The 23,860-nt window shown below is 45.5% G+C and overlaps 3 protein-coding genes across 10 annotated transcripts in view; 1 reads left to right on the top strand and 2 right to left on the bottom strand.

Moving 5' to 3' along the window:
- Window positions 1–23,860, top strand: part of LOC131191920 (zinc finger protein 24-like) — a 93,785-nt gene that overhangs the window by 61,012 nt on the left and 8,913 nt on the right. Inside the window, exon 1 of one of the 4 annotated variants that reach the window (XM_058170553.1) lies at window positions 22,381–22,399. The exons of 2 other annotated variants lie outside the window; for them this stretch is intronic. The gene's annotated coding sequence lies outside the window, so the exon portion shown is untranslated. Of the gene's footprint in view, window positions 1–22,380; window positions 22,400–22,700; window positions 22,720–23,860 lie in introns of those variants that run through there. One more of the 4 variants, XM_058170552.1, reaches the window with a different exon arrangement.
- Window positions 8,488–13,129, bottom strand: LOC131190477 (gastrula zinc finger protein XlCGF26.1-like). The gene is made up of 2 exons (XM_058167801.1): window positions 13,023–13,129; window positions 8,488–10,147 (listed from the first exon to the last, which is right to left on the bottom strand). Exons 1-2 carry the CDS (start codon window positions 13,118–13,120, stop codon window positions 8,488–8,490), a joined length of 1,758 nt encoding a protein of 585 aa, XP_058023784.1. The 5' UTR covers window positions 13,121–13,129.
- Window positions 16,830–22,066, bottom strand: LOC131191924 (zinc finger protein OZF-like). 5 transcript variants are annotated; one of them, XM_058170559.1, is made up of 2 exons: window positions 21,946–22,066; window positions 16,830–19,707 (listed from the first exon to the last, which is right to left on the bottom strand). In XM_058170559.1, the coding sequence occupies exon 2, from the start codon at window positions 19,536–19,538 to the stop codon at window positions 17,994–17,996; it is 1,545 nt and encodes a 514-aa protein (XP_058026542.1). In that variant the 5' UTR covers window positions 19,539–19,707; window positions 21,946–22,066; the 3' UTR covers window positions 16,830–17,993. The 5 variants fall into 5 exon arrangements, with proteins under 5 accessions (XP_058026542.1, XP_058026540.1, XP_058026545.1 ...); XM_058170557.1 differs by having other exon boundaries at window positions 21,885–22,050; XM_058170562.1 differs by lacking the exon at window positions 21,946–22,066 and adding an exon at window positions 21,584–21,731.

Genomic DNA, 23,860 nt, shown 5'->3' with positions numbered 1-23,860 from the left:
CCAAGATTGTGATGATCCGGATGGGATGACTGAGACACGTCTTGTTGATGTTGTTTGGGATGAGTTTGATTCTGTGGCTCCGAGGACGTGGACAGGCTGCTGGGAGGTTACATGCCACTACATGTTTACTGGACCCGTGTCCCTCCTGGCTGGTGCTGGCCACTCAGGAGGTGACACGAGGCTGGCTCCGGGGAATTATAAATGCTTCTCTGTTGGAAGGGGTTTTCCCCGCTGCCTTGAAAGAGGCGGTGGTGAGACCCCTCCTCAAGAAGCCTTCCCTGGACCCAGCTATTTTGGGTAATTATCGTCAGTCTCCAACCTTCGCTTTGTGGCGAAGGTTGTAGAAATGTGGCATCCCAGTACCTGGATGAAGCCGTCTATCTAGACCCGTTCCAGTCCGGCTTCCGGTCCGGGTACAGCACGGAGACAGCTTTGGTCGCGTTGGTGGATGACCTCTGGAGGGCCAGGGATAGGGGTTGTTCCTCTGCCCTGGTCCTGTTGGATCTTTCATCGGCTTTTGATACCATCGACCATGGTATCCTGCTGCGCCGGTTGGAGGGTTTGGGAGTGGAGGCACCATTATCGGTGGTTCTCCTCCTATCTCTGACTTGAGACGGTGTTGACAGGGGGCAGAGATCAACCGCGGGCGCCTTACTTGTGGGTGCCTCAGGGTCGATTCTCTCGCCTCTCCTGTTCAACATCTACATGAAGCCGTTGTGTGAGGTCATCAGTGGCTTCGGGGTGAGTTATCAGCTGTACGCTGATGACACTCAGCTGTACTTTTCCACCCCGGGCCACCCCAACGAAGCTGTTGAACTGCTGTCTCGTTGCCTGGAGGCCGTATGGGTCTGGATGGGGAGAAACAGACTCAGACTCAATCCATCCAAGACGGAGTGGCTGTGGATGCCGGCACCCTGGTACAGTCAGTTGCTACCGCAGCTGTCTGTTGGGGGCGAGTCACTGGCCCCAACAGAGAGGGTACGCAACTTGGGCGTTCTCCTGGATGGTCGGCTGTTGTTTGAAGATCATTTGGCGGCCGTCTCCAGGAGAGCCTTTACCAGGTTCGCCTGGTCCGCCAGTTGCGCCCCTTTCTGGACCGGGATGCCTTAAGCACGGTCACTCATGCTCTCGTCACTTCCCGTCTGGATTATTGCAATGCTCTCTACATGGGGCTACCCCTGAAGTGCACTCGGAGACTGCAGTTAGTCCAGAATGCAGCTGCGCGGGTGATCGAGGAGCTCCTCGTTGCTCCCGGGTAACACCGCTCCTGCGCAGTCTGCACTGGCTACCTGTGGTCTTTCGGGTGCGCTTCAAGGTTTTGGTTACCACTTTTAAAGTACTCCATGGCTTAGGGCCTGGGTACTTACGGGACCGCCTGCTGTTACCTTATGCCTCCCATCGACCTGTACGCTCTCACAGAGAGGGTCTCCTCAGGGTGCCATCCGCCAAGCAATGCCGGCTGGCGGCCCCCAGGGGGAGGGCCTTCTCTGTTGGAGCACCTACGCTCTGGAACGACCTTCCCCCCAGTTTGCGCCAAATATCTGACCTTCGGACCTTTCGCCGGGAATTAAAAATTCACTTATTTATTCAAGCGGGATTGGACTGATTTTTTAAATTCTAAATTTTAAAGTTTTAATCTTTTGTAATTTTATATGGGGTATTTTAGGTTAGGTCAATCTGACGGTTTTAATTTGGCCATTATGGAATAGGTATTTTAAATTGATATTTTCACTTTGTATATTCGCTGTTTTTATTTTTGGCTGTAGACCGCCCTGAGTCCTTCGGGAGAAGGGCGGTATAAAAATTTAAATAAATAAATAAATAAAATAAATAAATGTTAGGGAATTTCTCCTTAGTTCTAGGCTGCATCTCTCCTTGATTATTTTCCAGCTATTGCTGCTGCTTCTGCCTTCAGGTGGTTTGGAAAGTAGGTTGTGTCCTCCCCACCCCAGCCCAAAATCTTTGTGATAGCTTCTCCAATATTGAAATGCTGCCATCCTGTCCCTCCTAGTCCTCTCTTCATTCAGCCAGACTAGGGTGTGATGGAATTTAGGAATACACAGAGAATTCCTGGATGAACAGAACAGGTTTAATGCGCATGTTCAGTGGCAAACATAGGCGATGGCAACAATGAACATTGATGTGTTCTGACGCACTTTCTTTTATACTTCAAAAGAACAGGAAACAGGAAAAACAATTTTCTATATATGGTTATATAGACACTTATCATGATTGGTTGTAATACCGACAGCCCCCTATCTCTGCTGTCCCCCTTGCTGCTGTTCTACAGAAGCTAAATATTTTGTTTCCTCTTACTCACTAGTGACAGGTATCTTGCAAAACTTATCTAAATTTCTATCTAAGTAAATTTCCTGTTCTTGTCTGCAGTTAGCTATAAGCTTCCTGCTGCTCTGTGGCAAAGCTATGAGTGAAATTTTGCTCTTACAAACATGCACATTTGTCTGTATTTATCTATCTCATCCTATATTGATAAAAGTGGATTTTATCAAACTTGTGTACCTTTTTCCATCTTAAGGAGGTGTCAAACTCAAGGCCTATGGGCAGGATCTGGCCCACGTTTTGCTTAGATATGGCATGGAAATCACAAAGGACCGGCCCATGTGCCTCAGCTAGCAAAAACGGGGTGCAGGGGGGGTGTTACACCTTTTTTTAGCTTGGACAGCCTCCTGCAAGCACTCTGGCAGCTGAAAGGGAGTGCGCCCCCCCTTCCTTGTTTTGGCTGCCACAGTGTTGCATGAGGCCATCTAGGCCGAAAACAGCACAGGACGGCACCCGTGCAGCCCCCCTGCGGTCCCCCCCCCGCACCTCATTTTGTCTGGCAGAGGGCTATCAGAACTAAAAACAAAACAAAAGGAGAAATGTTTCCCCTTCTGCATTTGAGCGTGCAAGAAGGGGCAGAAAAGGAGAAAGGGAAAGAGGAAAAGACAAGAAAGATGGGAAGATTGCAAGGAAGGAAAAATAAGTAAAGAGGGGAAGGAAGAAGAAATTAAAATGAAGAGGGAAGGAAAAAGAAGGGAGGGGAAATTATAATGAGAGTGAGGAAGGGTCTCAGGGAAGTCCTGCCTTGGCACTTGGCCACCATAGGTGTCTCCCCCGGCCACTCCTCTCCTGGCCCTCCGAAGTCAAACACATTGCGGCCCACAATTAAACGGAGTTTGACACCCCTGGACTAGATATAACCAGTTTTGCAACCTTTCCTCTGATGTTTTAGCATCCGGTCCCTTAATCACCCTTGTTGCTTTTCCCTGCATCCTTATTAGTGTCAACATCTTTTTTGTATTGTGATACAAAACATATAAAATCACAAAGATGACGTTTGACCCAATCTGGAATTTTTAAACAAGTTCATGAATAAACTTGGAAAACGGTTACCAGAGGTCTTCAAACTTGGAAGCTTTAAGACTTGTGGACTTCAACTCCCAGAATTCTCCAGCCAGCCATACAGAATTCTGGGAGTTGAAGTCCACAAGTCTTAAAATTGCCGAGTTTGGAGACCTCTCGGTTAGATGGTTGAAAGAAACACCAGGGATAGAACCTAAATTTAATGTGACTTTGCTGTGCTTGTTTTGGAAAGAAAAATTGATATATCAAGTGAAATGGATATCAGCTTTTCAAGCAAGGCTAAATCAAGAAGCAAAACACAGAAGAAAGAACTATATCTTTCAAAGATCCTGGAGCACAGGGGAGCTGCCAGAGGACTGGAAAAGAGCTGATGTAGTTCCCATCTTCAAAAAAGGAAAAAAAAAACAGATCCAGGAAACTACAGACCTATCAGCCTGACCTGAATACCGGGGAAGATTCTGGAAAAGAGAATCAAGCAACGAATCACCGAACACCTAGAAGCAACCAAAGTAATAACCAAAAGCCAACATGGGTTTGTCAAAAACAGATCATGCCAGACTAATCTTATTGCATTCTTTGACAAAATGACAAAATTAGTAGACCAGAGGAATGCTGTCGATATAATTTACTTGGATTTCAGTAAAGCGTTTGATAAAATAGACCATAACCTACTACTAGATAAAGTAGAAAAATGTGGGTTAGACAGCACCACCACCAGATGGATTTGTAACTGGCTGACCAACCGCACTCAACGTGTAGTCCTCAACGGAACTACATCCACACGGAAGGAAGTATGCAGTGGAGTACCCCAAGGCTCTGTTTTAGGCTCAGTACTCTTCAACATCTTCATCACTGACTTGGACGAGGGGATAGATGGGGAAATCATCAAATTTGCAGATGACACCAAGCTGGCAGGAATAGCCAACTCTCCAGAAGATAGGCTCAAGATACAGAAGGATCTTGACAGACTTGAACGTTGGGCGCTATCTAACAAAATGAAATTCAACAGTGAAAAAAGTAAGGTTCTACATTTAGGCAAAAAAAACAAAATGCACAGGTACTGTATAGGTGGTACCTTGCTCAATAGTAGTACCTGTGAGAGGGATCTTGGACTCCTAGTGGATAACCGTTTAGATATGAGCCAGCAGTGTGCAGCAGCTGCCAAAAAAGCCAACACAGTTCTGGGCTGTATAAACAGAGGGATAGAATCAAGATCATGTGAAGTGTTAATACCACTTTATAATGCCTTGGTAAGGCCACACTTGGAATACTGCATTCAGTTTTGGTCGCCACGGTGTCAAAAAGATGTTGAGACTCTAGAAAGAGTGCAGAGAAGAGCAACAAAGATGATTAGGGGACTGGAGGCTAAAACATATGAAGAACGGTTGCAGGAACTCGGTATGCCTAGTTTAACGAAAAGAAGGACTAGGGGAGACATGATAGCAGTGTTCCAATATCTCAGGGGCTGCCACAAAGAAGAGGGAATCAAACTATTCTCCAAAGCACCTGAGGGTAGAACAAGACGCAATGGGTGGAAACTGATCAAGGAAAGAAGCAACTTAGAACTAAGGAGAAATTTCCTGACAGTTAGAACAATTAATAAGTGGAACAACTTGCCTGCAGAAGTTGTGAATGCTCCAACACTGGAAATTTTTAAGAAAATGTTGGATAACCCATTTGTCTGAAATGGTGTAGGGTTTCCTGCCTGGGCAGGGGATTGGACTGGAAGACCTCCAACGTCCCTTGTTGTTATTGTTGTTTTTATTGTTATTGTTGTTATTGTTATTATTATTTACACAAAATGACAGTATACACAGCAAACGAGGTAACTATGCTGGATTTCGTGTCACTAATCACTAGTCGAACACTTCCCAAATGTTTAAGATTGTGTGATGTATCGGTGGATTATACAAACAAGATCCCAGTAAGGTGGCCTTCTGCAGCTGACCAATGGTGATCTTGTCAGCGCCAATTGTTTTTAAGCGCTTGCCTAGGTCTTTAGGCACAGCACCCAGTGTGCAGAGTACCACTGGAACCACCTGCACTGGTTTATGCCAGAGTCTCTGCAGTTCAGTTCTCAAGTCCTGATATCTGGTAAGTTTTTCAAGTTGTTTTTCATCAATTCTGCTGTCACTAGGTATGGCAAGGTCGACGATCCACACTTTTTTCTTCTTCACAATCGTAATATCCGGAGTATTGTGTTCCAGAACTTTGTCAGTCTGTATTCAGAAGTCCCACAGTAGTTTTGCATGCTCATTTTCGATCACTTTTTCAGGCTTATGGTCCCACCAGTTCTTTGCTGCAGGCAGATGGTAGTTGTGACACAAGTTCCACTGTCCCATCTGTGCAACTGTATTGTGACGTTGTTTGTAGTCAGCTCAGTATGCGATCAATGGTTTCATCTGTTTCTTTACAGAGTCTGCATTTGGGGTCATCAGCAGATTTTTCTATTCTGGCTTTAATTACATCCGTTCTAATGGCTTGTTCTTGGGCTGCAAGAATCAGGCCTTCCGTTTCTTTCTTCAGTGTTTCATTGGTCAGCCATAACCAGGTCTCTTCCTTATTTACTTTTCCTTGGATCTTGTCAAGGAACTGTCCATGCAGTGCTTTGTTACACCAGCTGTCAGCTCAAGTTTGCATCGCTGTTTTCCTATATTAATACTTGGGTTTACTGTGCTTTTAACAGCTTCCTCTTGTTGACCTCCATCAAAGCTGGTGCAACACTGTCAACATCAACATTATTATTATTCCCCCCACCTTTATGAACCCTTATATGACTTCTAAGGGTTGAACAACTATGAAAAACTGTTCTACCATCTGGGCCTATAAGGGCTTTTTCCATGTGATTTTTCTGAGGTCTCACTTTTGAGCAAAACATTACCGCATTCTATGCATCTCTATGGCTTCAATCGCGTATGGAACTTTCCATGCCGTGCAAGCCATTATTTTGGGGAAAAACCTTTCCCACAGTCCACACGTTTACAGGGCCTCTCTCCTGTGTTTCCCTTCTGATGTCTCTGAAGTTCAGCAGACTCCACAAATCTTTTCTCACATTCTGGGCATTGATTTTTTTTTTTTACATTTATATCCCGCCCTTCTCCGAAGACTCAGGCCTTCCGTTTCTTTCTTCAGTGTTTCATTGGTCAGCCATAACCAGGTCTCTTCCTTATTTACTTTTCCTTGGATCTTGTCAAGGAACTGTCCATGCAGTGCTTTGTTACACCAGCTGTCAGCTCAAGTTTGCATCGCTGTTTTCCTATATTAATACTTGGGTTTACTGTGCTTTTAACAGCTTCCTCTTGTTGACCTCCATCAAAGCTGGTGCAACACTGTCAACATCAACATTATTATTATTCCCCACCTTTATGAACCCTTATATGACTTCTAAGGGTTGAACAACTATGAAAACTGTTCTGGGCCTATAAGGGCTTTTCCATGTGATTTTCTGAGGTCTCACTTTGAGCAAAACATTACCGCATTCTATGCATCTCTATGGCTTCAATCGTATGGAACTTTCCATGCCGTGCAAGCCATTATTTTGGGAAAACCTTTCCCACAGTCCACGCTTACAGGGCCTCTCCTGTGTTTCCCTTCTGATGTTTCAAGTCCAGAAGACTCACAAATCGTTTCTCACATACTGGGCATTGATTTTTTTTACATTTATATCCCGCCTTCTCCAAGACTCAGGGCGTTACAATGTATAGGCAATAGTCTCATTCTATTTGTATATTTTTACAAAGTCAACTTATTGCCCCCCCCAACAATCTGGGTCCTCATTTTACCTACCTTATAAAGGGTGGAAGGCTGAGTCAACCTTGGGCCGGGCTCGAACCTGCAGTAATTGCAGGCTCTGTGTTCTAATAACAGGCTTCTCTGTAGCCTGAGATATCCCAGCCCCAGCTATCTCTGAAGACAGATAAGGTCTGTCTCCAGAGTGATATCGAATTAGGATTGATTTCTGGCCAAAACACCTCCCGTATTCTGGGTACTAATAGGGTCTTTCTCCGGTGTGAACTCTCTGATGTTGAATTTGGGTTGACTTTCTGCCAAAACACCTCTCACATTATGGGCACTTTTCATTTTTCTGCACATGTAGAAAAGGCTTCTCTTCTTTGTGAAGCCTCTCATGTTTTCTAAGATAATATCTGCAATGAAAAGATTTCTCAAACTCCGGACATTTATATTGCTTCTCTAATGGCTTCTCTGATGAACCTGAAGCAGTTTTGCTGTGAGAAAACTTTTCCCACACTCCCCACATTTATAGGACAACTCTCCCGTGTGCCTCTTCTGATGTTTCCGAAGTCCAGAAGACTCCACAAATCGTTTCTCACATACTGGGCATTGAAAGGGTGTGTCTCCAGTGTGAAGTCTCTGATGTCGCATTAGGCTTGTCTTGTAGCCAAAAGATCTCCCACATTCTGGACATTTATATTGATTCTCTAAGTGGTTTCTCTGATGCCGCACAAGTCCATCTTTCCGTCTAAAAGATTTCCCACACACTGAGCATTTGTGGCATTTCTCACCTGTATGGATTTTGCAGTGAATTCTAAGGGTTGATGAAAGAGCAAATGATTTCCCACAGTCTAAACATTTGAACTTTTTTTCCCCTCTGTGAACATTCTCATGATTTCGAGGCTTTGTATTGTACGGAAAATGTTCCACACTGATGCACATAAAGGGCTTCACCCTGTATGGATTTTGCAGTGAATTCTAAGGGTTGATGAAAGAGCAAATGATTTCCCACAGTCTAAACATTTGAACTTTTTTTCCCCTCTGTGAACATTCTCATGATTTCGGAGGCTTTGTATTGTACGGAAAAATGTTCCACACTCGATGCACATAAAGGGCTTCACCCGTGTATGGATACCCTGATGTTGAAAAAGAGTTTCCTTCGAAGAAAAACATTTATCACAATCATTACATTTATATAGTTTTTCTCCGTGTGAACTCTCTGATGTTGAATTCGGGTTGACTTTCTGCCAAAACACCTCTCACATTATGGGCACTTTTCATTTTTCTGCACATGTAGAAAAGGGTTTTCTTCTTTGTGAAGCCTCTCATGTTTTCTAAGATAATATTTGCAATGAAAAGATTTCCCACATTCTGGACATTTATATTGCTTCTCTAATGGCTTCTCTGATGAACCTGAAGCAGTTTTGCTGTGAGAAAACTTTTCCCACACTCCCCACATTTATAGGGCAACTCTCTCGTGTGCCTCTTCTGATGTCTCCGAAGTCCAGCAGACTCCACAAATCGTTTCTCACATTGTGGGCATTGAAAGGGTGTGTCTCCAGTGTGAAGTCTCTGATGTCGCATTAGGCTTGTCTTGAAGCCAAAAGATCTCCCACATTCTGGACATTTATATTGCTTCTCTAAGTGGTTTCTCTGATGCCGCACAAGTCCATCTTTCCGTCTAAAAGATTTCCCACACACTGAGCATTTGTGGCATTTCTCACCCGTATGGATTTTGCAGTGAATTCTAAGGGTTGATGAAAGAGCAAATGATTTCCCACAGTCTAAACATTTGAACTTTTTTTCCCCTCTGTGAACATTCTCATGATTTCGGAGGCTTTGTATTGTACGGAAAAATGTTCCACACTCGATGCACATAAAGGGCTTCACCCGTGTATGGATACCCTGATGTTGAAAAAGAGTTTCCTTCGAAGAAAAACATTTATCACAATCATTACATTTATATAGTTTTTCTCCCGTGTGTGTCCTTTGGTGTCTCCGAAGTTCATAAGAATCCACAAATGTTTTCTCACATTCTGGCCATTGATTGGGTCTTTCTCTGGTGTGTATAGTCTGATGTCGAATTAGAGCTGACTTCTGGCCAAAACATCTCCCACATTCTGGGCACTGATGGGGTCTTTCTCCAGTGTGAATTCTCTGATGTTTCAGCAGGCATGATTTCCTGGAAAAAGATTTCCCACATTCTAGGCACGTTTTGCTTTCCTTTGTGTGTGTTTTATTATGTTGGCAAAGAGATGAGTTCCGAGTGAAACATTTTCCACACTCAAAGCATTTATAAGGACTCTGCCCCGTGTGAATAATCTCATGTTTTCTAAATAATTGTTTATAACGGAAAGATTTCCCACACTCAAGACATCGATAAGGTTTCTCTCTGCTGTGGATTTGTTGATGTTTAAGAAGCTGCGAGGTTTGAGAAAAGCACAGCCCACATTGCACACACTTGCAGGGCTTCTCTTCAGCCAGGCTCTTCTGAGGCCTAGAAAGATGCCGTCTCCCAGGAAATCTTCTCCAGCACTTCCAGGATTCCTGAGATCTCTTTCCCTGGTGGATTCCCTGATGGGTTCCAAGGTCCGAGCCTTTAGCAAAACGCTCCCCGCACTCTCCGCATCTGTAAGGCTTCAGTCCAGGGTGGCTCCGGAGATGTTTGGCAAAGCTCCACATTCCAGGAAAGGAGTTCCCACAAGGAAAACACAGGTGGGATCCATTCCCCGTATGCAGCTTCCGATGGATCAAAAGAAGGGACCGGTGACCAAAGGATTTCCCGCACTTGGAGCATTTGTAGAGTCTCCCCAGATTCCTCTGAAGGGACCTTTGGCCAACGTGTTCCTCCCTCTGCATAGTCTCCAGGGGCTGCTCACGTCCACAGCTTTCAATCCAAGGAAACTGTAACAAGCAGAACTTTGGCCAAAAGGTTGAAGGATGGGCAGGAGGATGAGTCCAAATGCTGAGAAGACGAAACTTCTGGTCCCGGTGACTGAGCCAGATGGGATCCTGCAAGCAGAGCTTCCTCCAAAGGTTTTCCTGGCGGCACCTGCAGGATGAAGATAGAAGAAGTGAAGGAGAGAGGAAGATTTATTTTCTTCGGCTCTTCAAATAGCCCAAACAATAGCTGGAAGCCCCCATATATCAGTGATGGCTAACCTTTTCTGGACTGAGTGCCCAAAGCTGTATGACCCCCCAAAGGCTCTATTCCCTCCCTGCACTATCAAACAATGTTGGGATCTCCCCTGTGGAGCTGACCTCCCCTTCCCTTTTCTTAGCACAAGGAGAGGGGATGGCTGACAGAGTCCCTGTTGCCCATTTGCCTTCCTGAACTGGGGATGATCCCTGCCTTTTTCTTTTCCGTGGGGGGGGGGGAGGCGATGCTACATGATATGAAGCAAACTGCAAAGACCTTCCCTCCCATAGGATTTGTATGTATGTGCCAGGTAGATCTAATTGTGTAGAGAGTTCAACCTATGTAGATATTAATGGAGACTGTTCTTTCAACCAGCACAGATTGAATATGTCTTCCTCCTGGAATGGCCTCCTATTGTTGCTTTATAGTTTAGGGAGGATGCAAATACATTGATTGGGACCAGAAATACGGTTTGAACACAATTGGGAACAAACAGCTTCCATTAAAAAAATTGACCCTATATATGAACCTAAAGAGGAAGACGGATGGAAGCCTGTCACTTTTAGAAGAAAACAACAACCGAGAGCAAAGCCCCTTCTATCTATCCAATCCACTCCAATGAAGCTTTTCTGGAAGTGAACATTCGCTGCCATGTTCTCCCCCTGAAAAGGAATATGCAGTCGCCCACAAAAGAGCAGTCTTCAATAGTTTCTAAAAAAGAATCAAAACCCAGCATTTCTGCAACCGGATGGAAATATCCCAGAGTTTCCTAGGGAAAGAAGGCGAGTTTCAGTGACAGGCGATTCAATTCTTAGGGAAACAGAAATTATAGTTTGCAGAGCAGATAGTCAATAACAGCATGCAAAGTCCAGGGTTTCAGATACATAGAACAGATAGAATTGCAGAATCATCAGAAAGGAGGCGGCTTATGCTTATATATCAACAACAGATGGTCTCAGAATATAAGTATAATGTATAAATTCTGTGATGAAAACTTAAGATTCTCTACTTATCAACTGCAAATCATTTTACTCTCCACGAGAGTTCTCCTCATTTCTACTAATTGCTGTTTATGTCCCTCCACAAGCCTGTGTAAACAAGGCATTACAAATTCTAGCTGACCAGATTATGCAGGCTGAAGCCAAATACCCTGATTCACTGGCCATTATTTTGGAAGATCTAAACAAGGTAAACTTAAGGAAAGAACTTCCAAAATACTGTCAGCATTATTATTTTCACCATTATTATTAATACTTTCAGCATTATTATTAATCTTTCCATTGTTCCTATCACCCAACTCTTCCTACTTATGACTTTTTGTTGGTATCCTTATGATTTATTGATTGACTGTTTCCTAATATGATTTGATTGCTTATTTGTTCCCTATGACTATCATTAAGTGTTGTACCTTGTGATTTTTGACCAATGTATCTTTTCTTTTATTTATATTGAGAGCATATGCACCACGAGAACTTCCTTGTGTGTCCAATCACAAGGCCAATAAACTGTTCTATCCTATTCCTATTCCTATTCTATTCTAGCTTGGTAAATTAATCTCCCTGAAGAAAAAATCAAAGATGTAACAGAAATAATGAAACCCATGGAGTACTGCCCCTTTCTTCTCCTGCACAAGGAGACCAATAACACAATGAATCTGAAAAGAATGGATCATGATGCCCATTTTCATGAAAGGGGAGAAAAAGAGAGAGACCAGAGAAACTACAAACCAATCAGCCCAACATCAATAACTGGGAAGATCCTGGAAAACATAATAAAAACACAGATCTGCAAATATCTAGAGACAAAGTTATAATTAAAAGCCATTACACTTGGCCAATAAAGAATTCTCTATTCTTTCTAATTCCTATTCCTATTCCTATTCCTATTCTATTCTATTCTGGGTTTGCTAAAAACAGATCATGCCAAACCAATCTTATTTCATTCTTCGACAAGAATGCTTAGTCTAGGCTCTAGAAAAAAGAAGGATCAGGTATGGCATGATTGCTATTCCAGTATTTGAGGGACTGCTACAAAGAAGAGGAAGTCCACCTATTCTCCAAAGCACCAGAAGGCAGGAATGGAGAATAATGGAATAATAATGAATAATAAATAATAATAATAATGAAGAATAATGAAGAATGGATGGAAACAAATCAAGAAGAGAAGCAACCTGGAATTAAGGAGAAACTTCCTAACAGAGAGGACAGTTAATGAGTGTAGCAACTGGTCTGCAGAAGTTGTGGCTGCTCCAACACTGGAGATTTTTCTGAAAAAATGGACAGAAATGGTATAATGTGCTTGAGCAGAGGGTTGGTCTAGATGACCTTCAAGGTCCCTACACCAGCTCTATTCTGATTTATAAAACACGCCAACGAGGGGCTGACACATCACAGACTCTTCAGAGCAAAACGAGTGAAAAAAGAGATTCTACCCAGCTTTGCCAAACAAAAGAAATCCAAATATTAGAATATAAGAAAGAATTTTCATTTCTTTATTTAGATGAAGCCGAGAGAGAGTGGATCGTTTCTCCGTTGGGAGAAATTGAAGTCAGTTCAAACCCTTTCCCTCCCCCATAAAGAAAACCCTCCACCCCCCCAATTGAAGTATTTGATTACCCCAAAATCCCCCCTGAACCCCTTCAAAGAAAAGCCCCCTTTGCCCTCCGTGGGGCGGGGCTTCCCCCCCTTTGCCCAGCCCCGCATCCACCCGGGACCCTCTCGGGGCTACCTTCCTCCTGGCGGGGAGAAGCCCTCCGGGCAGCCCGAGGGAGGGAGAGCGGGAGCCCCACCTGCCCGGAGCGGGACCCAGGAGCAGCCTTGCCGGACAGCCAAGAATTGGCACAGCCGCCCAAGCCGCAAGTGGAGGAAACGGCAACTCAGCTCCCATACACGTGCGTGGGGGGACACCGAGAGGAACTTCCCAGAGGGGCTCCTTGGATGCTTCTCCCTGCTTTTTCCGGCCTCGTTTCCTCCCTGAGAGTAGGGAGACGCTCTAGCCCAGGGGTGTCCAAAATTGTGGACTTCAATTCCCAGAGTTCCTCAGCCAGCTTTGCTTTGCTGAGGGATTCTGGGAGTTGAAGTCCACAAGTCTTAAAGGGACCAAGTTTGGACACCTCTGCTCTAGCCTGTCCTTCCTCTCCTCCCCCGGGAGCCGCTGGCCGAGCCGCCTCTTTTCCGGCCGGGCGGAGTCCAGGGAAGCCGGGAGCTTTTTCCTCCTTCCCTGCCTCTCCCCCAGGATTGGGAAGAGGCGACCGGGGATCCCCGCTCTCTGCTTCCCCCAAAGTTTGGGGGACTTGGAGGCGGGACTGTGCGCTAAGATCCCTCATCCGTCCCCTGGCAAGGCTGGGACCAATGTAGCCAAGCTTTGCTGGCTGAGGGATTCTGGGAGTTGAAGTCCAGAAGTCTTAAAGGGACCAAGGTTGGAGACCCCTGCCTCAGAGCATTCAGGAAACACCATCCCATAAGCTTTGCTTTCATCATGGTTTGCCCCGTATGATGTCTCAGTTCAGCAGAGTTTACAAATCGTTTCTCACATTCTGGCCATCGATGGGGGTGACTGGTGGGTGTGTAACACTTTCCAAGCCACAGGTGAGAAAGCCTGACAGAATAACCAGTTGAAGAGGAACTTGGAGGTCTTCTAGCTCAGGGCTCTCCAACCCTGGCAACTTGAAGACTTGTGGACTTCAACTCCCAGAGTTCCTCAGCCAGCTTTGCCATATTGCATTCAATGTTTTTCTTGCCTATTTCCGTCAATCTGGAAACAACAATTGCCTACCAATCTTAAAAATTCCTAAGGTTGAGAAACGCTGCCTTAGACCAGGGGTCTCCAACCTTGGCAACTTTAAGCCTGGTGGATTTCAACTCCCAGAATCCCCCAGCCAGCAAAGCAAAGCTGGCTGAGGGACTCTGGGAGTTGAAGTCCACAAGTCTTAAAGGGACTAAGGTTGGAGACCCCTGCCTTAAGAGCATTCAGGAAACACCATCCCGTAAGCTTTGCTTTCATCATGGTTTGCCCCGTGTGATGTCTCAGTTCAGCAGAGTTTACAAATCGTTTCTCACATTCTGGCCATCGATGGGGGTGACTGGTGGGTGTGTAACACTTTCCAAGCCACAGGTGAGAAAGCCTGACAGAATAACCAGTTGAAGAGGAACTTGGAGGTCTTCTAGCTCAGGGCTCTCCAACCCTGGCAAGTTGAAGACTTGTGGACTTCAAATCCCAGAGTTCCTCAGCCAGCAAAGCTGGGAGTTGAAGTCACCCAATCAGTTCAAACCCACACTAGCAGTTAAAAGGAAGAAACAGCTGCGATCACACATTTCTCCTAGAAGCACGAAGCCGTAAACACCTAACCTGAAAATGACGAATGGGATTTAGTTGAAACGTCGCCAAGACACTTCCAATTTTACGCGGGAGACCTTCCAATTTTACGCGGGAATAACCAAAGATCTAGATACAAACACCCGCGAAAACCTCAGAATACACACACACACACACACACACACACACGTGTGTGTATACGTACATACATACATACATAGTATATATATACAGTACATAGTACAAAAATGTGGGTTAGACAGAATCACCACCAGATGGATTCGTAACTGGCTGACCAACCGCACTCAGCATGTAGTCCTCAACGAAACTACATCCACATGGAGGGAAGTATGCAGTGGAGTACCCCAAGGCTCTGTTTTAGGCCCAGTACTCTTCAACATCTTCATCAATGACTTGGACGAGGGGATAGATGGGGAACTCATCAGATTTGCAGATGATACCAAGCTGGCAGGAATAGACAACATTCCAGAAGATAGGCTCAAGTTACAGAAGGATCTTGACAGACTCGAACACTGGGCGCTATCTAACAAAATGAAATTCAACAGTGAAAAAAGTAAGGTTCTACATTTAGGCAAAAAAACAAACAAACACCAAAATGCACAGGTACCGTATATGGGGTACCTTGCTCAATAGTAGTACCTGTGAGAGGGATCTTGGAGTCCTAGTGGACTCCATTTAGATATGAACCAACAGTGTACAGCAGCTGCTAAAAAAGCCAACACAGTTCAGGGCTGCATAAACAGAGGGATGGAATCAAGATCACATGAAATGTTAATACTACTTTATAATGCCTTGGTAATTTGGAATATTGGAATATTGCATCCAGTTTTGGTCGCCACGGTGTCAAAAAGATGTTGAGACTCTAGAAAGAGTGCAGAGAAGAGCAACAAATATGGTTAGGGGACTGGAGGCTAAAACATATGAAGAATGGTTGCAGGAACTGGGTATGTCTAGTTTAATAAAAAGAAGGACTAGGGGAGACATGATAGCTGTGTTCCAATATCTCAGGGGTTGCCACAAAGGAGAGGGAGTCGGGCTGTTCTCCAAAGCACCTGAGGGTAGAACAAGAAGCAGTGGGTGGAAACTGATCAAGGAAAGAAGCAACTTAGAACTAAGAAATTTCCTGACAATTAGAATAATTAATAAGTGGAACGACTTGCCTGCAGAAGTTGTGAATGCTCCAACACTGGAAATTTTTAAGAAAATGTTGGATGACCATCTGTCTGAGATGGTGTAGGGCAGGGGGTTGCCTGGGCAGGGGGTTGGACTAGAAGGCCTCCAAGGTCCCTTCCAACTCTGTTGTTTTTGTTGTTGTTGTTATTATTATATATAGATTTTTTAAAAATACCATATTTTTCAGACTATAAGACACTTTAGACTATAAGATGCACCTATCTTTTTTGGGAAGGAAAACAAGATATACGCTAGTGCAGCAGTCATCAACTGGTGGTCCGCGAGAAAATTTTGGTGGTCCGTAGAAAAATTATTTGCATTTTTTATATTGCACTAAATCAGGGGTCCTCAAACTACGGCCCCCGGGACAGATACGTGCAATAACGTTTGTGTTGCTGCAGAATCTCCCCCTTTGGGGTCTTTTTGTGTGGGTCAGAGGGGGACAGAAATTCTGACTTGGGGTCTGCTTCGGCCTCCTGGTGCAGGACTTTGGGCAAAGGCTGGAGGGAAGTGCTGCTGGTGATGAAGAGCCGGAGGGCCTTGTTTCAGTGGGACTGCATTATGGCCTGGAACTGGCTGACCATCTCAGCCCACTGAGCCTCCAGGTGCCGGTACCTGGCCTTGCAGTCCCGCAGGTCTTACCTCTGTTTGGAAAGCCTATGCTTGTAGTCCTCAGTGAGGTGCTTCTACTGAGCCTCCTTTTCGATCAGATCCAATTTGAACTGAGCCAGCTGTTTTGCCAACTCTTTCTCATGGTGGCTGCTTAGCTCCAACAACTGTTCCCTGTTGGCGCCTTAAGGACCCTGGGCGGGGAGGTGAGGAGTTGGCCACACCCACCCACTCACATGACCTCCATTAAGCAGATCATATTAGTAGTCCACAAGATTTAAAATTATGAATTTAATGGTCCCTGAGGTCCGAAAAGTTGGGGACCCCTGTGCTAGTGCATGGATATGGGAAATAATATGTAATTTTACCAGTTTAAAGTTTTTTGTCTTTGCATAGATTGGTATTGTAATCAGAATCAGTAAGTTATACAGCACACAATCTGTTAGATGTAAAGGTTCCCCCCCCTCTTTATTTTCCTTCAGGTAATATTTCAACTAAGTTAGTGAAATGCTTTTTAAATTCCAACTAATTGTTGATTCTAGACAGAAATTTTACAACAAAAGGACACAAAGAAGAAAGTAAGACCATAAAACGCTCACAATTACTCTGCTTCTCAGTTTGCCTCGTTTCAGCAAACAGCCTGCTTTAGTTTCATTTTCATTTTCATCACAAGAAAAAAAAAATCTGCCTCCCAGCAATTTGCCTGCTTGCAGCAAGCAGCAGAGTCCTGCCTGGCAATAGGCAATGACAATCCCTGCAGCCTGAAACAGCTGAGGGTCGGGAGGCTGATGGGACAGACAATCAGCTGCTTGTGCTAATCAGGCTGTGCTGAAAGTGAAATGGGCTGTTTCTTCTTGCTGCTTGCTGCAAGGAGGTAAATTGCTGGGAGGCAGAAGCCAAAGTGTGGGGGCCAGTGGGTGAACGGGGTTACATTCAGAGTATAAGACGCACCGAAATTTTAACCTTTTTTGGGGGGGGGGAAGATGGGTCTTATATTCTGAAAAATATGGTAATCCATTCTAATTAAAACATATTTAAGTCACTCCCTCCAGCTTATCTTCCTAGAATAGAGTCGCTTTCTTTCAAGGAGAGTCTATCAAGTCTCTTTTCCTGAAGTTCTCAGCTTTATTTATATCCATTTTAAAAAGTCCCAAAGCTGTCCTGTTAACATTATAAATTGGTCTGAAGCAAATCTTCCCCAATTAAATTTTCCCTCACTGAAATAGCTATCATATCATTTTTTTCTGCAGGAATACCCAGCCTTGCTGATATCCATAATGCAAAAGTCCCTAACTTGACCTCTTAAAAATTGTCATTGGGTGTGTCAGCTGCTGGCCATATCACCGGACATCTTTAGTATTGGAGAACTATACCGAGATGATCACGGATAGCCAAATAATTACAATTATTTACAATTACAATAATTACAATTATCCACCATTTCCACATATGGCACTTTAGTTTCAAATTCACAGTCTATTGTTCAATTCCATATCTCCTTTCGCCTACTTTAAATCTTAATTAACTCTATATATGAAAACAGTCAATCTCTCTGCATTCAGTTGACCTCTCATCTTCCCCTTTACTCTGATTTTTCTGATGTCTTCCTTTTGAACAAAACATTATCGCACTCTGTGAATCGCTATGGCTTCCCTCGTGTATGGATCTTCTGATGATATGTAAGGTGGTGTTTTTGAGAAAAGCATTTCCCACACTCTTCACATTTGTATGGCCTCTCCCCCGTGTGGATTCTCTGATGAACCCGTAGCCGTGCTGCCGTGATAAAACATTTTTCACACTCCCCACATTTAAAGGGCTTCTCCCCTGTGTGTCCCTTTTGATGTATCTGAAGTTCACTCAATTGCACAAATCTTTTCTCACATTCTGGGCATTGATAGGGTCTTTCTCCGGTGTGTATTTTCTGATGTCGAATTAGGTTTGACTTCCTGCCAAAACATTTCTCACATTCTGGGCACTTTTCATTTTTCTGCACACATTTGTAAGCTTCCTCTCCTGCGTGAATCCTCTTGTGGTTTGTAAGATGTCTCTGGCAATGAAAAGTTTCCCCACACTCCGAGCATTTATAGGGCCTCTCTCCTGTATGTATTCGGCAGTGATTTCTAAGGGTAAATGAAGAAACAAATGCTTTCCCACAGTCTAAACATTTGAATTTTTTCTCTCCTCTGTGAACATTTTCATGACTTCTGAGGATGAATATTGTACGAAAAAATGTTCCACACTGGATGCACTGATAGGGCTTCTCCCCTGTGTGGACACTCTGATGTCGAAAAAGACTTCCCTTAAAAAAAAAACATTTCTCACAATCCTTACATTTATAGAGCCTTCCTGATGTGTGTGTGCTTTGGTGTTTCCGAAGTGCCGACAAACTCACATATCGTCTCTCACATTCTGGACATTTATAGGGTCTTTCTCCAGTGTGAATTCTCTGATGTTGCATCAGCCAGAATTTGCTGGAAAAACATTTCCCACATTCTCGGCACGTTTTCCTTTCCTCCTTTGTGTGTGTTTTATTATGTTTGCAAAGAGATGAGCTCCGAGTGAAACATTTTCCACACACAAAACATTTATAAGGACTCTGCCCTGTGTGAATTTTCTCATGTTTTCTAAAACATTGTTTAAAGTGGAAAGATTTCCCACACTCCAGACATTGATAAGGTTTCTCTCTGGTGTGGATTTGTTGATGTTTAAGCAGCTGTGAGTTTTGAGAAAAGCACAGCCCACATTGCACACACTTGCAGGGCTTCTCTTCAGCTGGGCTCTTCTGAGGCCTAGAAAGACGCCGTCTTCCAGGAAATCTTCCCCAGCGCTTCCAGGATTCCTGAGATCTCTTTCCCTGGTGGATTCGCTGATGGGCTCCAAGGTCTGAGCCTTTAGCAAAATGCTCCCCGCACTCTCCGCATTTATAAGGCCTCAGTCCAGGGTGGCTCCGGAGATGTTTGGCAAAGCTCCACATTCCAGGAAAGGAGTTTCCACAAAGAAAACACAGGTGGGATCCATTTCCCATATGCAGGTTCCGATGGATCAAAAGGAGGGACCGGTGAGCAAAGGATTTTCCGCATTTGGAGCATTTCAAGGGTCTCCCCAGATTCCTCTGAAGGGACCTTTGGCCAAAGTGTTCCCCCCTCTGCATAATTTCCAGGGGCTGCTTACTTCCAGGGCTTTCCATCCGAGGAAACTCGAACAAGCAGAACTTTGGTGAAAAAGTTAGAAGATGGGCAGGAGGATGGGCTCCAGCACGAGTCCGAAAGCTGAGAAGACTAAATCTTTAGTCCCGGTGACTGAGCCAGATTGGATCCTGCAAGCAGAACTTCCCCCAAAGGTTTTCCTGGTGGCACCTGCAGGATGAAGATAAAAGAAGTGAAGGAGAGAAGAAAATTTATTTTCTTCAGCTCTCCAAATAGCCCAAACAATAGCTGCAAGACCCCCTATATAAACCCTGGAGTACCCCCAAAAATTTCCATTCCTTCCCTGCAGAATCAAAGCAATGCTGGGGTCCTTGCTGCAGAGCTGGCCTCCCCTTCCCTTTTCTTAGTATGATGAGAAGGGATGGCTGACAGAGTCCCTGTTGCTTTCCATTTGCCTGCCTGAACTGGGGATGATCCCTGCCTTTTCCTTTTCCTTGGCTGGGGTGCGTGCGTGTGGTAACAGGATGTGAGACAAAGACCCCCCATAGGATTTCTATGTGTCAGGTAGATCTAATTATGTACAACCTATATATGGACACTGTTCATATATGGACACTATTCATATATGGACACTGTTCATATATGGACACTGTTCTTTGGGGCACCAGAGACTTTAATATGGGCTCCTCCAAGAATGGCTTCCTATTGTTGCTTTATAGTTTAGGCCGGATGTAAATACATTCATCGGGGTCAGCAATGGCTCATGTTTTCTAAAAGGGAAGCTGATGGTATATTTGGCCAAAATTTCCACCAGATCCTCATACCTGCCCAGGTCAGATTTTGGAATTTGTCTTCAACCATTTTCTTTTGGCTTCGAATGTAGTATCCACCCAATTGCTGGAATCACTTCACCAAGGGGCTTAAGCACCAGAAACCATGGTTAAAATAATAATGGTTTAGCTGAGGGATATGTAATTTCTGGGCTGAAGACTGATCCCTGCTTTGGAGGACTGTGCTTGGGGCAAAATCAAATTTTACCTGATATGGGGTGGCAAAATTATAGAATTAACATATTTTTTTCTCCACTGTCATATTCAATCCTTTTCAGTTCCATTGAGGTCTCTGAGGCTGTCCTGGTCAAGATCACTGACCATCCGGAATCTCCTCCTCTTCCTCTCCCCCCTCAGCTCCCTCTTTCTCCTTTCTCTCATTTACAGTTCCTTCTTCCTTTCCTTTTCCTTCCTTTTCTCTCCTAATAGGCTTGCTCTACTACTTACCAGCTTCCTTTGTAAGCAAAGAGCTTCTTTAAAAAAATGAACCTCAAGAAGAAATCCAATACACCCACATTGAACACAACAGGGAACGAACAGCTTCCATTTAAAAAAACAGATCTTATATATGAACCTAAAGAAGAAGACCGATGGAAACCTGTCACTTTTCCCCCACTTGGACTGCCAGGCGATCAAACTGGTCAGTCCTAGAGGAGATCAACCCTGACTGCTCTTTAGAAGGCCAGATCCTGAAGATGAAACTCAAAACACTTTGGCCACCTAATGAGAAGGAAGGACTCACTGGAGAAGAGCCTAATGCTGGGAAAGATTGAGGGCAAAAGAAGAAGGGGACGACAGAGAATGAGGTGGCTGGATGGAGTCAGTGAAGCAGTCGGTGTGAGCTTAAATGGACTCCAGAGGATGGTAAAGGACAGGAAGGAATGTGGTCCATGGGGTCACGATGGGTCGGACACAACTTTGCCACTACCAACAACAGCAACTGGTCTGCAGAAGTTAGAATAGAACAGAACAGAACAGAATAGAATAGAACAGAATTTTTTATTGGCCAAGTGTGATTGGACACACAAGGAATTTGTGGTTGCCCCAACAGTGGAGACTTTTAAGAAAAGAATGGACGGCCACCTGTCTCAAATGTATACGGTACAGGGTCTCCTGCTTGAGCAGGGGGCTGGACTAGACGACCTCCAAGGGCCCTTCCCACCCTATTCTGATGGATAAAACCCACCAACGAGGGGCTGCCACATCACAGCAGAGCAAAACTAGGCAAATAATGATTTTTTTCTGCTTCTACCCACCTTTGGAGAAAGAAAAATAAACAATTGAAATACTAAAATAAAAGCAAAGAATTCTTAGTCATTCTTCTCTATGTAGATGAAGCAGAAAGAAAGTGAAAACTTTTCACCGTTGGGAGAAAATGAACTCAATTCAAACCCTTTTTTCCCCCTAAAGAAAACCCTCCACCCCCAATTGAAGTACTTGATTACCCCAGAATCCCCCCTGAACCCCTTCAAAGAAAAGCCCCCTTTGCCCTCCGTGGGGCGGGGCTTCCCCCCCTTTGCCCAGCCCCGCATCCACCCGGGACCCTCTCGGGGCTACCTTCCTCCTGGCGGGGAGAAGCCCTCCGGGCAGCCCGAGGGAGGGAGAGCGGGAGCCCCACCTGCCCGGAGCGGGACCCAGGAGCAGCCTTGCCGGCAAACGAAGAATTGGAACAGCCGCCCAAAGCGCCGCAAGTGGGGAAAAAGGGCATCAAAACTCCCGGCAACCCATCTCCCATAGACAATGGAGAGGGAGAACGAGAGGAGGTTCCTAGAGGGGCTATTATGAAACAATTCCCCGCCTTTTCCGGCTCCCTTTTCCTCCCTGAGATAGGGTGGGGAGACGCTCTAGCCCCTCCTTCCTCTCCTCCCCCCCTGGAACGGCTGCAGTTTCGGGGTCCGGGAAGCGCCGCTTCCCCCTCGGAGGGCGCTGGGCGAGCCGCTTCTTTCCCGGCTGGGCGAAGGCGAAGGCGAGTCTTTTAAAACGGGAGGACAGCATTAGAAGGGCAGAACAGGACTCCAGCAACTGTCTTCCCCAGCCGACTTGGCCGGGGATGATGATGATGATGATGATGGGTGAGGCTGCACCCCAGAGCTGGGGTCAGCAGCCGGGTGTTTGGAGGCTCTTTCCAAGTTGCCGCGAGTTCCCACGACTCCCGGGTTGGATCGTCCCGTCCCCCCCCCCTCCGCCCCCGTGTGCACGTCGGAAGGGCCGGTCTGGTGGGCAACGCGACCCCGTCCTCGCTTCTCCGTTAGGGACTCTGTGTCCAAGTTTGCTCTGGGATGTTTTATTTTTTTGGGGGGTGGGTGGGACCGTTAAGTTTTTCTTGGGTGTAAGGAAGTGGCATCTGGATTGAGTCATAGGGGTCGGTGGTTGACAAAGGTTTGCAAAAGAGGTACAACCCCCCCACCCCGAATAGAGGCAGTCCTTAACTTACAACCGTTCGTTTAGTGACCAAACTTAACGGTAACAGAGTTGGAAGGGACCTTGGAGGTCATCTAGTCTAGGGGTCTCCAACCTTGGTCCTTTTAAGACTTGTGGACCTCAACTCCCAGAGATCCTCAGCCAGCAAAGCTCTGGGAGTTGAGGTCCACAAGTCTTAAAGGGACCAAGGTTGGAGACCCCTAGATCTAGTCCAGCAGTCACCAACTGGTGGTCCGCGAGAAAATTTTGGTGATCCGCAGAAAAATTATTTTGCATTTTTATATGGCACTAAATCAGGGGTCCTCAAACTATGGCCCCCTGGGATGGATACATGCAATGAATGTTTCTGTTGCTGCAGAGAATCTCCCCCTTTGATGTCTCTTTGTGGGGGTCAGAGGGGGGCACAAATTCTGACTTGGGGTCTGCTTCGGTCTCCTGGTGTGGGGCTTTGGGCAAAGGCTGGAGGGAAGTGTCACTGGTGGCAAGGAACCAGAGGGCCTCGTTCCAGTGGGACTGCCTCATGGCCTGGAACTGGCTGACCATCTCAGCCCACTGAGCCTCCAGGCGCCGGTACCTGGCCTTGCATTCCCACAGGTCTTCCCTATGCTCGTAGTCCTCAGTGAGGTGCTTCTACTGAATCTCCTTCTTGGTCAGATCTGATTTGAACTGAGCTCTTTTGCCAACTCTTTCTCATGGTGGCTGCTGAGCTCCAACAACTGGTTCCTGTTGGGGCCCTAAGGAGCCCAGGCGGGCAGGCAAGGAATGGCTGGGAATGGAGGAGCGAGTAGAGGTTGGCGAGGTGCCCCTTGACGTGAGTGACATCAACTTGGCCACGCCCACCCAATCACATGACCACCTAGCCATTCCCACTCAGCCGGTCACTAGGCAGATCATATTAGGGGCCGCGGAATTTAAAATTATGAATTTAGTGGTCCCTGAGGTCCGAAAGGTTGGTGACCCCTGATCTAGCCCAACTCCCTGTTCACGCAGGAGATTTGTGTTAGGGATTCGAACCGCCGAACTTGCTGGCCTTTTTGATCGACAAGCTCAGCGTCCTAACCACTGAACCACCTAGTCAGGGTCACTGGAAAAAGTGACTTATGACCGTTGTG

Source organism: Ahaetulla prasina, chromosome 2 (assembly GCF_028640845.1).
Source record: "Ahaetulla prasina isolate Xishuangbanna chromosome 2, ASM2864084v1, whole genome shotgun sequence".
NCBI lineage: Eukaryota > Metazoa > Chordata > Lepidosauria > Squamata > Colubridae > Ahaetulla > Ahaetulla prasina.
This window is presented reverse-complemented; position numbering and strand designations above follow the sequence as displayed.

Bases quoted from the DNA above. Each gene is read 5' to 3' on its own strand.
- LOC131190477 (XM_058167801.1), bottom strand. From the start codon at position 13,120: ATGGGAGCTGAGTTGCCGTTTCCTCCACTTGCGGCTTGGGCGGCTGTG. The intron at 10,148-13,022 runs GTGGGGCTCCCG...TTCATCCTGCAG, and splicing joins CTGGGTCCCGCTCCGGGCAG to GTGCCGCCAGGAAAACCTTT.
- LOC131191924 (XM_058170559.1), bottom strand. From the start codon at position 19,538: ATGGAAAGCCCTGGAAGTAAGCAGCCCCTGGAAATTATGCAGAGGGGG.